Source organism: Coloeus monedula (assembly GCF_965178545.1).
Source record: "Coloeus monedula genome assembly, chromosome: 4".
NCBI classification, from domain to species: domain Eukaryota; kingdom Metazoa; phylum Chordata; class Aves; order Passeriformes; family Corvidae; genus Coloeus; species Coloeus monedula.
Genome location: NC_138784.1, coordinates 68,999,076 through 69,013,200, shown reverse-complemented (window position 1 = coordinate 69,013,200; position 14,125 = coordinate 68,999,076). Strand labels below are relative to the sequence as shown.

Sequence of the window (14,125 nt, the reverse complement as noted above, 5' to 3'; positions counted from 1 at the left end):
CAGTGAAGTTGTATCTGTTATTCAGATCAGGACACTGTTCTTGAAATTCTCAGGTGGGGATTTTTTGGAATATTGTAATGTCTTGATATTAGGGACTAATTTTTCAAAAAAGGTCAAGTCTCAGGGACCTAGCTGATGCAATTGATTTCAGAACAGTCCCTTTTTCCAGCCATTTCCATGCTGATCTGAGTATTTGATTATGAAAATGTTATCCTGGTTAAGAGACTAACGAGAAGAGCACAGGTAGCAGGTTCTGCAGAGGAGATGATGTCTAAACTATGTGTACTCAGTGTAGTAGAGGACAGTGGGATGTAAACCAGAGTTATGTGCACTGAGATTGAACCACCTGAGGCACACCTCCACTGTAGCTCCGTGCTGCCTTGGCATGTGTGGCACAGCTTCAAAATTGCAGTGCAGATCCAGATTTTGCTAAGTGAAATAATTTATTCTGGCAAAGCTCCAGGGAGCAATTTAATCAAGCTGTGGTGCATGCAATTAGTCCTGAAATCCATATGTTGACACTTAAGTTGCAGTAGTAGCCAGGTTTTTTTTTCACTGTCAAAACTGGTGGGTTTTGCAGATACCTTTGAAGATAAGTCTGGATGTTCTACATCTGCAAACCAAAACAGCCACTTTGCACAGCTTGCTGTGAATAATGTGTGTCGACAGAGTCAGCGTTCAGCGTGATGGGAAGCCTTTATTTGCCCTACACTGCTGGGCTTATTAGTGCAGCCACTGTCCTGTGGTAAAATGTCCAGTCCCCAGGCAAACCTGGCTCTCACTCAGCTTCTGGGATGGGGGGTGATTTGTTGCCCAACATGAGCATGGCAGTAAGTCCAGTGCCAGCCACAACCCTCCGTAGGGATGTACTAAACCACCAAATCCTGCAAACGGAGTAGCTGTGGCAGTGCCAGGGCAGACCAGTGTCCCTCTCCCAGCACTGGAGCCACATCTGCCACTTCTGCTTCTTTGAGCTGCAGGGACAGGATAAATGCTTGTGGGAAATTGCCAATCTTGTTTAAAACACTGAAAATGGCTCCATAATAACAACCTGCAAGGAGCCATGAATTAGATACAGCTCAAACACATGAACGTGGTTTCTTAGTGTATTGTAGCCGTTCAAGAGTCCTGCTGGTAAATGGGGACAGATAGGTAACTCCTCTATGTCTCGGTGACCTTGATCTGTCCTATGATTTATTGAATCTCATGGAACATTTTGCTTAACATTGATAGACTTTTTTTCTTTTTTTTCCTGGCAGTAGGATTTATTCTGATGTTTTTGTTAAAATTTCCTTTCTTAATGGCCCAGAGACTGTTCCATGGATTTTTTGAATGTGTATGGGGCTGCAAAATGCAGGAAACATTTTGGAGAAAAGAAGAAAAGATAAATTTCAAAAGTTCTAGAATAGATAGGGTTTCTTCACCATAACACACAAGCGTGTATCACATATTTGTAGGACAGAGGAGGCCCCTTGTTAGATGACAGTGCTCTCTGCCCTTCTGAAATTTAACCATGCGAGAATCTCACGGCACTTAACACGGCTTAATGAATCTAATTTCACAGAGCTCCTTTGAGACAGGCAAGAGCTACTCTGAACAGACAATAAATTAGGCTGCGGAGCAGAACAGGATTGAAGTAAAGGAGTCTTGTCTCTATTGAGAAACCAGGCAAATTTCTGTCTCTCTGAGCTGCAGTCTCTCCTAATGGAGATTCTGTTGCTGCGTTTGGACTCCTGAGAAAGCCTTTCTGTTTCTGGGAATAAGTTGATAGTCCAGATTCCCAGAGCAAGACCATGGCAAACCATGTCCCAAGTTTTCCTAATTTCTAGATCATTGCTATAACACAGGGCCTGAACTCTTGCTTTGAAGGAACATGCACTGCAACCAGTGTACGTTGTATCCCATTCCTAAATGTTGGTAATCTACCTTGTGGGCTTTGTGTTATTATTTGGGCAGTTGGAAGTCAGACTGCACCTAAAGCATTCATTCCAATATATAATACATGGGTTTTTTTCCTATTTAAACTTTTCTTCTTTCTTAAATCTAAAAATATAGCAAAATTTTGGCAGAAAGTGCTATTTTAGAAAGGCAGGAAAGAAAGACTGGTTCTGAATGGGCTGGGACGTGGATGTGTGATAGGTGGCAGGCATAAACATGATGTAAAGACTAAATGAGGCACCTCTCTAGTCAACAGTCTCCACTGGCCTGTGCAGTCTCCCCATGGTCTCAGCTCCTGGGAAGTACATTTTTTCTCATGTTAAAGTCTCCCTTTTTTCAATTCATAACTACTTTCTTCTATCCTCTGGTCCCACATCATATTGATAAAGACATTTACTTTGTGTTCCTGAGAACAAACCTGCACATACTGAAAAGCTGGTATTAGGTTAATACCAAACCTTCTCTTCTCCAAACTAAACACGTGCAGTTCCCTCAATTTCATCTTGTAGGGTTTGTGCTCCAGACTCTCCTCCCCATGATTATGTTCTTATTTATTGAATCGTCCTTTTACCAAGGGACCCAAAGTTGAACATAATATTCTACATGTGGTCCAATGAGAATAGAATAAATAGAAATATTTATTTCCATCTGTGTACTGGCCATGTTTCTGCAGATACAGCCCAGCAGGCTGAGAGCCTACTGAGCTGCCAGACTGTATCACTGGCAATAAATATGAGCAATACTTAAAAGCTGGGCTCCACCATAATTTTCCCTGTTCTCTTGGGATTTAGTAGGGTCCTACCTGGGGACAGTGTGACCCAGAGTGACTCAGTCTGGACACTTCTGACATACTCATATAATTTGGGAGTATTCGGGAAGAGGTGAGCTCAGTGATGCAAATGCAGCTGCTCAGCTTGGACCCAAGAAAAAAATTCACTCCAAGCTAATATGTTTTCAAAGGGAAATTAGGACCTTAAGGGCCTCACTGCTTTCAGAACTGAAAAACCTGTATCAGCCTGGAACATCATCTCTCTTTAGCCTGTTTTAAAACTATGGGTGCCATCTCTGGGATATTATAACTGAAGGATATTTTATTGAAGGCAGTGACTGCACAGGGGCTGTGTCATGACCTGCAGCAGAAAGCACCAATTTGGCTTCAGCAGGACTTCAAGCACTGACCCCGGAAGGTCACTGGGAATGCCAATATCCCAGTTTTTAAACTGGGATATTAAAGGTCAGTTGTAAGGAACTCAATTAGATGTAGTGAGGTTATTTAGGAGTCCCAGCCTGGCTTGTTCTCCTATGGAATCTTCTGGTGCATTGCAGGACTGAAGCGGTGGTTTCCATCAGCTTTCTCACTCTTTGGTATTAAGAGGGCTGTTTCCTTGTTTGTAAGTAATGTTCCTTAACAAAGTCCCTTCCAAACAGAAACTCAAGAAAAAATAATTCATTATCAAACAAATAAAAATGTCTGACATTTTTTGTTAGTGGGGAGAGGGCTGAAGGGAACATTGTTTTGAGTCTTGCTCTTCTACTGAAAATTCAGGCAATGAGGCTGGGAAAAATATAGATAAATATTTACAGCAGACAGTAGCTGTCACACAGAGAGAAGCAGTGTTTGAATGGTGAAATAACTTCATCTGCAAAATGAACATCAGAAATAAGGAATACTGTCAGAGTAACAGCTAGGATTTCTGCAAAGGACCTGGGAATTTCTTTTTATATTTGTGTCCGTCCTGTGCAATAAAAAGTAAACCATGGAGGGCATCCAGAGAAATGTTGTGCTTTGAAGGAACTGTTTGTAAATATTTTTTTTTTTTTCCTTCAGGGGATGGGACAATGAGCTGTCACAAATGCACTCTGCCTCCATACAGCTTTACTGTTGAAGCGAAGTAAGCTGAGCACTAAAGTTGAAAAGAGACCTGTGCAGAAGACCTTGCTTTGCATGAGGAGTGCAACTCTTCTCTGAGACTTCATAAACCTGCCTGTGAGTGACTCATGTCACATATACACATGATCAGAAAAGGTACTAATACTGCGGCTGGTGGTTCTAAAGAAACATGGAATTGCTTCTGGACTTAGAAGAGTTATCAGTGGTAAATATGGTTATTTGAGACTCATTTACTGATGAGTAAGTCTAGTCAGAAGTAGAATGAGCGTAGGTGACGTCCAGGTGACCCTAGCTAGTTCTTATTTTTGGCCACTTCCTCTTGCAGTTACATCCTTTCCCACTTAGAACAGTTTATTGCTCTCTACAACTCGCTGAAAGGAGACTGCAGCCAGGTGGGGGTTGGTCTCTTCTCCCATGTAACAAGTGAAAGGAAAAAAGGAAAGGGCCTCAAGTTGAGCCAGGGGAGGTTTAGATTGGACACTAAGAAAAATTTCTTCACTGAAATGGTTGTCGGGCATTGGAACAGGCTGCCCAGGGAGGTGATGTATTCATCAGCTCTGGAAGCGTTCAAAAAACATGTAGATGTGGCACTTGGGGAGATGGTTAAGTGGTGGACTTGGTAGTGCTGGGTTAAAGGTCCCACTCGACGATCTCAGAGGTCTTTTCCAACCTTAATGATTCTATGATTCTCTTATTGTATGGTAGAGCTCCCACCTTCTCACTGGTGATCTTAGTGGTTACTTATCCATCCCTCTAAAGTCATAATTTCCCCTTAACAAAAGGAGAAAATGCAACACACTGAAAAAACCCCAAACATATCCCAAACCCAAATCAAAAAGACTGCAAAGGAATCAGTTACTGTGGGATTTTCAGAGAAGCCAGAGGGAGGTACCCACATTCCTTTGAAATCTCTAGGAAAGAAATATCCAGTGTTCTTTGGACAGTTTGAAAATCTCAGCCTAGTGGCTGTTCAGTTTCTGAAAGTGGAATAGAAATAAAGAGAGGAACAAACAGCAAGGATCTGGCTGAGAGGTAGTGGAGAGAGGGGAAGAACAGAGATAAAAGAGGGAGAGAGCTTAAAGGAGACACATGGAAGCTGGCAAGTGCACGTGTAGCTTAAACACTGGTGGTAGGTGGTCCATCTCACAGAATAGATTTTTTAATAAGGATCTGGTTTACTTTTACAAGCACAAAATCACCAGAGGCTGTCATTGCACAGCACAAATGGTATGTGTGGCCTGGCAAATCTCTGCAACCCCCTGCACATTTCTCCTGCCCACATCCCTGTGGGGTCCATGCACAGTGGGGCAGAGCCCCATATGTTATGTTTTTGGTTTTTTTTTTTTTGCATTTGGTTCATTTAAGGATTTTACACTATTTTCAGTGGTGATAGAAGTCAGAAACTGTTGTTAAGACTCCGGTTGAAAGATGGTTTATCCTTGGAGGAAGGAAATGGAGGTGATTAGCTTTCAGGCTCCACAAGCCCTTGGCAGACTTTTGTGGCTAAGGAGAAATGACAGCCAGGAAAAGACTGCCAGTAAATGAGTACATATTCTGAATTTCATGCCAGATGGTCACTCACTTAAGAGTGGCTTTAGCTTTTGTGATAGCAGTAATGCACCATTAAACCTTCTCCAGTGGTTTTGTTACAGTTTGCTTGAGAGACAGCAAGGAACTGAAGAGAAGACAGCAGGGCACTGGTTTCTGTTCTGCCATTTTTTCTGGATGAGGCTCTAACTTGCAAATAACTGTCATGGTAGTGATCTGGAGGTCTTGTGGGTTGACAGCATTAAAAAACTTTACATCCATAGGAATATAGTGCACATAGAAATTAAAAACCCAGCCCACCTAAAGGAATGTCTTCGTTTTTCTAAGAGCTGACTGCAGGGAATGGACCCTAGTCTTCATTTTCAGAAGATGAATCCAGTTTTCAGAAATAGGAAAGAACAAATCCAGCACTTGAGTAATTGTATTCCTGCTTCCACATGCAAATTCCTGACAAGAGCTGACCTAAGTATTTTAAACATGGAATTGGGATTGGCTATTCAGGCGCTCCTCTGCAAATGAATGTTGCCTTTTTATCTTATAATTTTAAATGTGTCGATCTCTCCAAGGAAAAGGCGTTCGAAATTTCTGTTGTGGACTAAGAAAGAATGGATAACCTGGCTCAGATGAAAAGCCATGACCCCAAAAGAAAACCCTCCAAATTTTGAATTCTTTACCTCCTCATGCTAGACTCAAGTCAGAATATTATTTCATGAAAACAGGTTTGTTTTTTCTTTTTTAACATGAGCTTTTCCATTGACTAAGAATCCTGGCTTGAGTTTTGAAAGATCAAATGCTGTGCAGATTGGGCTCACTGCTAATTTAAACACAACATCTAAAAACTAATTATCCAGATCATCATTAAGGATAATAGCCTAGTCTGACCAGAAAACAATTAAGCATTCTGCATTCTCTTGTTGTTTTTAGTCTCTGCAAAAAGTGCCTATCACATATACTGACTCAGTGGGGAAGGTGTTCATTGCTGATTTACCAGCAAAATCTTTTTTTCCTTAGTGGAAGGGTAATGAAAGAAATACAAATCTGACAGCAGGAGCATCATGAAGTGATTTGGCAGACAGCTGTCCAGACAAAAAAAGCAGGAGAGGGAGGGTGAAGAGAGGGGAAGAAAAAATATTGAAATATAAAGACAAATTCACAGGAGGGGGAAAAAAAAGGCAGAAATAATTTTTGTCTGAATAACTCAGCATGTTTTATTTTAAGGCTAAGAAACTGCACTGTGGACTTTATGATGTTTACAGCTCTCAGAAAGGGAAAAATGCTTGCCAGGGCTACATCTGGAAGCATGTAGCACCCTGAATGCTGCTTGAAAACACAGGGAACTGGGGTGCTGAGCCTTGCACACATATGCCTGGTGAAATATTTTGACTTTCAGCACTGGTATGGTTCCAGTTGTTACTGGAGCTACTCTGTACAGGTGACTGGCTCTGAAATTGGGTAGTCTCTTCTCGCATGGCACCAAAATGCTCATCTTTAACGCTTCAAAGTCCTTACAATTTCAGGCTTTAGTCTGCAATGTCTATTATTCTTGACAGGGATTTTCTTTTGAAACAGAACTTGTGACTGGCTATCTTAACAGGATGGGCAACAGGAGTGAATGGCTTAATTATGTCTTTTCTAGGACTTCATTACATCTTTTACAAGTAGTGTGAAATCTAGAGGAAAGCTAGAAAAGAGAGACTGAACGAAGGCCAACACAACCTATGTCAAGAGAAAATAAACAACTGAATACTTTTTTCTAGCTGGAAAATGCTAGATGACAAGTCAAATGATTTGTGAAACTATTTTTCCAAAGAATTGTGTTAAGAAAGATCTTATGTTTAAAAAACTATTGACAACTCTAGGGAAGATCATAGAATAATATTAACTAAAAGTATTGGTTCATCATCCTCCATAGGTTTTGCAAATTGGATGACATATGGATTTGCATACAGCTATATTGCCATTTTTTACATGTACTGGATGAGAAAGTCTCTAATCAGGACTTCCAATTTCCATTGGACAGCTGCTCCAAACCCAAGATTTTGCAATATGAAACATTTGTATACCCTCTCTTATGTATATTCGATGTGTGCTGCATCCAATCTACTGCCTCAGACACGGATTTAGCCTTAGGTCAATGATCACCAGAGACTGGCTTCAAAGGGACAGGCTGACAGATGCTGTGCAAGAGGCCACAGACTGCTCTAGAAGTGTGACCTGAATCCCTCTGGATTTCTGGGAGGGAGTGAAATACCTGTACCACTTCCTCTGCTCTAACCACTTTTATAGATATGTCTTTCAGGCTACCTCATATCTTCATGTCCTTTGGACACACCTGAATTTAGGGTGGACTAAGAAACACACTGACCACAAACCAAAGGTACAGCAAAAAGACTGTCAGCCCTCCACCAGTGGGATAGGGCAGTCATATGATGCTTCAAAATATTTTGCCAGCCTTCAGACAGTTGTAGCTCTGAGAACTGCTGAACCAGAGGAGGTACTTTACAGAATTGCTTCTTTTTGTTTCTAGTCACTTCTGGGACTCATTTAGCTTTTAGCATCTACAACAACCTACCATTTGCTGGTTTCATTTGATGTACTCTTTTGTCTGATTGGAAGAGACAATGAATAATGATTTCCTTAACAGTTTGTGCTGCCCAAGGTTCTGTAGCTATTATTTTTCCCCTTCAGATGTCTCTTTTTCAGCCTGAAACTTACTTGCTTTTTGTTCTCCAAGTGATCAGACCCACATAACTGATGAAGGATACATTCCTGCTCTGCTAGCTGGTCCACAGTGGACAAAACCACTCCTACTAAAGAAATGGCTGAGGTTCTGCTCTGCAGAAACTATTCTCCTGCGGTGCGGGTAAGGATTTGCCCTTATATTCCCTACTATGAATACACAGATGAGTTATACACTGGAATAGAAAAAGAGATAAAATGTAATTTCTTTAAATTCTTCTGTGCTCATGCATGTCCTATGGGATCTGACCATGCTCCCAACTGATGAGATTTAATGCCTTCACAAGAGAAGCAACCAGTTCCCCAGTGTAATTCTGATTGAAAAGAACACTGGATGAACTCTTGGCCTATTTATGAAACAGGCAAATGAGGTTCTGTGGACTTTCTGTCACTGCTAGCATAGTCTGCAATACAAAATAACTCTTATTGCTGTTGACACTGGTGCAGTGATTAAGGCCTCTGCTCAGTCTGAAAAAGCGTCCTACACTGAGTCTGAAAAAACTTCCTGCACTGTCAAGACTTGATGCCTTTGGAAACCTGCGGCTGACCATGAGAAATAAGAGATGCAGGGTCTTAGTCTATGTCAGTCTGGGCTTAAGACACCACTCACTTGTGATTACGAGTCATGTGGACTGGCTTGTTTTATTTGACCCAAAATAACTGGATCACAGAATCTCAGAGTCATTTAGGTTGGAAAATATCTTCAAGATCACCGAGTCCAACCTTTGACCAATCCCAGCCATGTCAGCCAGACCACAGCACTGAGTGCCACATCCAGTCATTTCTTTAATATGTCCAGGGATGATGACTCCACCACCTCCCTTCCTGGGGAGTCCATTCCAATGCTTAACAACCCTTTCTGTGAAGAAATTCCTCTTGATGTCCAACCTGAACCTCACTTAGCACAGCTTAAAGCCATTTTCTCTCAGCCTGTCACTGGTTGCTGGGGAGAAGAGGCTTCCCCTCATCTGGCTACAACCTCCTTTCAGGTATTTGTAGCTATATGGCCTCCTCTTCTCCAAGCTAAACACCCCCAGCTCCTTCAGGAGGAGTCCTTCATAGGACTTTCTCTGTAGACTCTTCACCATCTCCGTTGCCCTTCTCTGGACATGCTCCAGCACCTCAATGTTGCAGTGAGGGGCCCAGAACTGGGCACAGGATTTGAGGTGTGGCCTCACCAGTGCCAAGTACAGAGGTCACTGCCCTGGTCCTGCTGACCACACTATTGCTGATATAAGCCAGGATTCCATTGGTTTCTTGACCATCTGGGCACCTGGCTCATGTTCAGCCACTGTCAGCCAGCACCTCCAGGTCCACTTCCCCTGGGACATGTTCCAGCCACTCTTCCTCCAGCCTGTTGCACTGCAGGGGGTTGTCGTGACCCAAGTGCAGGACCTGTACTTGGCCTTATTGAACCTCATACCATTGACTTCAGTCCATTGATTCAGGCTGTCCAGATCCCTGTGCAGAGTCTTCCTACTCTCCAGCAGATCAGCACTCTCGCCTAACTTAGTGTCATCTGCAAACTGACTGAGGCTACACTTGATCGCCTGATCCAGGTCATTGATATTAAACAGGTCAGACCCCAATACTGAGCCTTGGGGAATCCCACTAGTGACTGGAAGTAAGATAAGGATTTATTTTTTTATTTTAAATGTCTGGTGTTAAAATGAAAAATGTTATGCACACGCAGCATGGCAGGAACACATATTCAGACACATTGGTGGTATCAGTTATGATTGATGTGAAAGCAGAGATCTGCGCTTAGAGTTGTAGAAGTGTCATAAAATGCAAAGTTCAAAATAAATACTAAGATTTTTGGAAACCTCAGAGGCCCTCAGCATACACCATAACTAGAGGAAGTGGACAGCTGCCAGAGGTTTGAACTACAAGTGTTTTAAAGAGTGACTCGAACTAATGTGAATTCAGTAAAAATCATACACCAGATTGACCCCTAGGGTACAGTGACCAAGCTAAGACTTGCTTTATTGGAAAATTTACATAAGCAGTGGTTCTCTCACTGGAATTGCAGATGAACGACTCTCACCTGGGGGGGCTGCTGTGACTTACCTGTATGGAGACGCTGCTGTAGGAACCGCCTATGACTCCTGCAATGAGCAGTGGCAAATTCTCTTGGATGGCATACGAGCCGTCAGGGCACATGTACTCTGTTTCATCCACTTTAGTCAAAGATGCCCTGACAAACTCCAAAGACTGTTCTAAGGCATATGTATCCCTGGAACACGTGTCCAAGATGTGAACTCCAAGCTTAATTCCTGGCAGCAAGTAGTTGTCTTTGTTGATTTCATCAATAGCAAACAGCATGGCCTCCAAGCGCTGGATGCCTCGGTCTTCATTGATTCTCCCACATTCTTCTATCCCAGTGCCTTTTTCCTTGATTGGGAATAAGCCTCCTAAGACCAGGTCTCCTTCTATCTTAATTTCCTTCCTGACAAAGCTGTGGTCACTTAGGGAAAGGAAAATTCCTTTGGAAAATAAAGCTAGCGCAAGCACTTGGAGTCTGGTGAACATCTTCATTGGTCCTGTTTTAGCAGCTCTAAGAAACACTGGTGGGAGCAAAAGCACTCTTCAGTCCTTCTGATCCATTGCCAGATATGAAGTGCTGTCCCACAAGCCAGTGAAGAGCAAGCCAACAAGTCTTTCCACTGGACCTCTAAAGAAGAGATGGGAAGAATTAGAAAAGGCAAAAGGAGACAAAAAGATGTGAGATGCCTTAATCACACAACCATCCCTCCTTAAGAAAAACAAGACTCTTTTCCAAGAAAATTAAGGTAAGTAGATAAATAAGTAAGGGAGACATGAAAGAGGAAAATAAGAGACATGACAAGAAGGAGTCTCGTGTTTCATGCTTGCTCAGGGCATGAAAATGATTGCAGCTGGACTTTCTTTAATGTTAATCACAGTTTGGTGCTCGGATCAAAGGGAGAACACAGCAGTGATGTGTGTACTTAAGATGATTTTACTCTCACTAAGGTCAGGACAGTTTGCCAATGACCTGAAAAGGAGAGAAATCAAACCTCTGAGTGAAGATCACCTTGTAACAATTCTGTAAATAAATACACATACACAAAGTCTGTTTATGAAACATAAATGTCCATAGACTCCTTGTCAATGTATCTTCAAATTTATCAAAGTGGCTGCCTTGATCTCCCAATCCTGAAATAAACTATGTGGCAATAGTTAAACAGAACACTTTAATAATTTATTTCTGTACTTACCTTTTCCTTAACAGAGTATATACTACTAGAGTTGCAGGGTTATTTATAATTTAGAAACACTTAGCACAAAGAAATTGAAATAAGCAACAATTAAGATTTAACACTGAATAATGAATGAACATGCTTATTGCAAGGCAATTGTTTATCCTAGTACAATTTCAATGTTGCTGTACCAAATTGTATGAAATTATAGCTTTTTATTCATATTTATTCCAACATTGTTCTCTCATAAATCATTAATGTGTCAGATTCACTGTTAAAGGTCTCTCTCTGCTATCCTAATAGTCTGAGCTGCAGACTGTCTCAGCAGAATTTTCCATTCAGAAATGTCAATAGAAAAAAGGCTTCCTCATCCCTAAATGATCTCTAAGTAAGCTAGTTTGTTTATCACCTGTGGTTTATTAAACAGGTCCAGAAAATATATTTTCTGGTAATGTTAAGTGAAGTAATGGTGTTGAATGTATTCAGCAGTACTTTCTGTATCAGACTTAGTACTCTAGTTTACCAAACATTATTCACGTGTATACAGGGCATATAAAATAGTGGTACTATCCCATTAGAAATCATTATTAGACAAAAAGGTGACATTTGTCACATAAATGGCTGTGTGGTTAATAATTCAGTTGTGTTGACTTCCATTGTTTTCATCACTAATCCACTGTTTGGACAAAAACAGGACTTGGGATATTTTTTAATGCAACAATCCATTTTATTTACCACTGTTGCTCCTGTTGCCACTGTATCTCAGCAAACATTTGTCCTTATAACATTGGCAAAATATTAGTTTTCCCTGTCTTACATGTGGACGAAAAAGAGGTACAGAAAGATGAAATAAAATTCTCAGAAGATTCTAAATTCAGATTTTGATTTGCTCGGCACTCACAATCACTATCAAACATTGGAAAGGTCAACTGTGCCCTGAACCGCCTGGTTCCAACTGAGGCACTGATTCTGAAAAACTTCCTAAACAAGTTCTTCCAAGCTTGTTCCTGAGTGATTTAGCTAAGGTCATCAGCACAACCAAGAATCAAACTTTGATCTTTCCCAGTGCTCCTCTGATACCTTAATCATAAACCTTCTGGCTTTTACATGAGTCTTTTATAAGGTCATATTAAAACAATCTGCTTTCAACAGCCCTTCAACATGACCAAGAAAAACTGAGTTACCCAAAGAAAAGGCTTTAAAATGTGGCTCTCTATAAGGTTTTTTAAAACTGTCCTGGGACATGCCTAGAGCTACAGTGGATTTCCCTCAACAGCAGGGAGGATGTTCTCATCTCCCTGACTCTTTCATAGGTGCTGGTTTCTGTAAATGGCATTGCCTTTCACCTTGCATCTCCTCCGTGTCTCAGGAATCTGTGTGTCTCTGATACATCAGCAAGAAAGGACAGAAAGGTACTGAAAATTATTTCAACACTGCACATGGACAACTGATTTCCCCAGCAAAGAATGCAAAGGATTTCTATGTTCTGTCACTTAAGCTTGTTAAGTGGTACTGCTGAGGGAAACCGGAATCAGTGATGGCACAGCAAGGGATCAGTCCCTGCAGAAGTCACGGGGCGATCAGAGAAAGTGAGGGTTGGGAACAGGCAGGACCATTATGCTGTTTCTTCCTTGCCACTTTGTGTTGACAACACTGGTCAAGTTGTTGAAGGTGTCTAGGGATATGAAAGGAGGAGGTGCTGGGAACCCCATTTGGGTTGGAGAACACAGATGACTCATCCTCACAATCCTGCTCTATCTGGGGACACACTGCTTCGTAAGGGGTGTCCATGGGTGGGGACCACCCACTCATGCCAATTGTTTTACCCTCCCCAGGGTAATGCCTGTGAAGTTTTGAGCTTGTCACAGGGGCTTTGAGTCTGCAGGGAGACACCATGGATGCAGAGTCCTGCTCCCCAGGAAAACCATCCTATTTTATGTGTTCAAATCCTCTCTTTATAAATGGAAGACAGTAAACAAAAACAGAGCTTAAGGTATCAAACGGGCTTTTCTCCTTCATCAGACTGTGCATTGCTGCCTGTGTAGTGGCATTGCAACGTCCTGCTGAGGAGCAGGGATGCTGAGCAGAGGGTGGGAGTGAAGCCATTAATGCAAAGGCTGATTTGTCAGTGGAGGCTTCCCTTCTGGGCTGTGAGGGATGGATGCCTCCAGGGTTTCTCAGCAGTGGGACTCCTGAGGGAAGCTGTGAGACAGATTTGGGTGGTCAGTGAGCAGTGTCACTATGGTGACACTGAACAGACATCTTGGTATGGTGAAGATTATTTTAAAGCAGATCAGAGATGGGCTTGCAGCTCAGTTCCTCTCCTGTTGTCTCTGGTGTGCACCTCCCACATGCTTTCTCTGCAGCTTGCGTAACTCAGGACTATATATACAAACATTTCATACCTATTCCAGGCTGATACAGCCCATATTCTTCCGCTTAAACATGGTGAAGATACCACTGATCATATCCTTCCTGAAGTGATTTCACTATATTGACCACTCCAATTGGCTTTTGCAGTACCATTTTCTACTAAAAGCATGTTTCTGGGGTATTTCAAAAAGAAGTCTGTGCTGATCAAGCAGAAGTTCTTTTATATTTTGTTTATATTTAAAGTTTTAACATCAGCTACAGGCAGGGTTGTGTTGTTCTAGGTGTTAGTACTTAGTACTGTTAGTACTTAAAATATGTACATTCCTGCCCTATAGCCCTTGGATCCCTGGTGGAAATAGAAGTAGAGTCTGGGTGTAGAAGCAATGTAAATATCAACATGAAAAATAAACAGGCT

At 41.8% G+C, this 14,125-nt stretch overlaps 1 protein-coding gene across 1 annotated transcript in view; it reads right to left on the bottom strand.

Annotated features, from left to right (window-relative positions):
• GRM3 (glutamate metabotropic receptor 3) overlaps nucleotides 1–10,675 on the bottom strand; it is a gene marked incomplete at its 3' end in the record, with an annotated part of 44,172 nt that extends 33,497 nt beyond the window's left edge. Inside the window, exon 1 of the mRNA XM_082280212.1 lies at nucleotides 10,187–10,675. Within this exon, the coding sequence (XP_082136338.1) occupies nucleotides 10,187–10,654 (468 nt within the window). The 5' untranslated portion in view covers nucleotides 10,655–10,675. The remainder of the gene's footprint in view (nucleotides 1–10,186) is intronic.
• Between the last annotated feature and the right edge of the window lie 3,450 nt (nucleotides 10,676–14,125).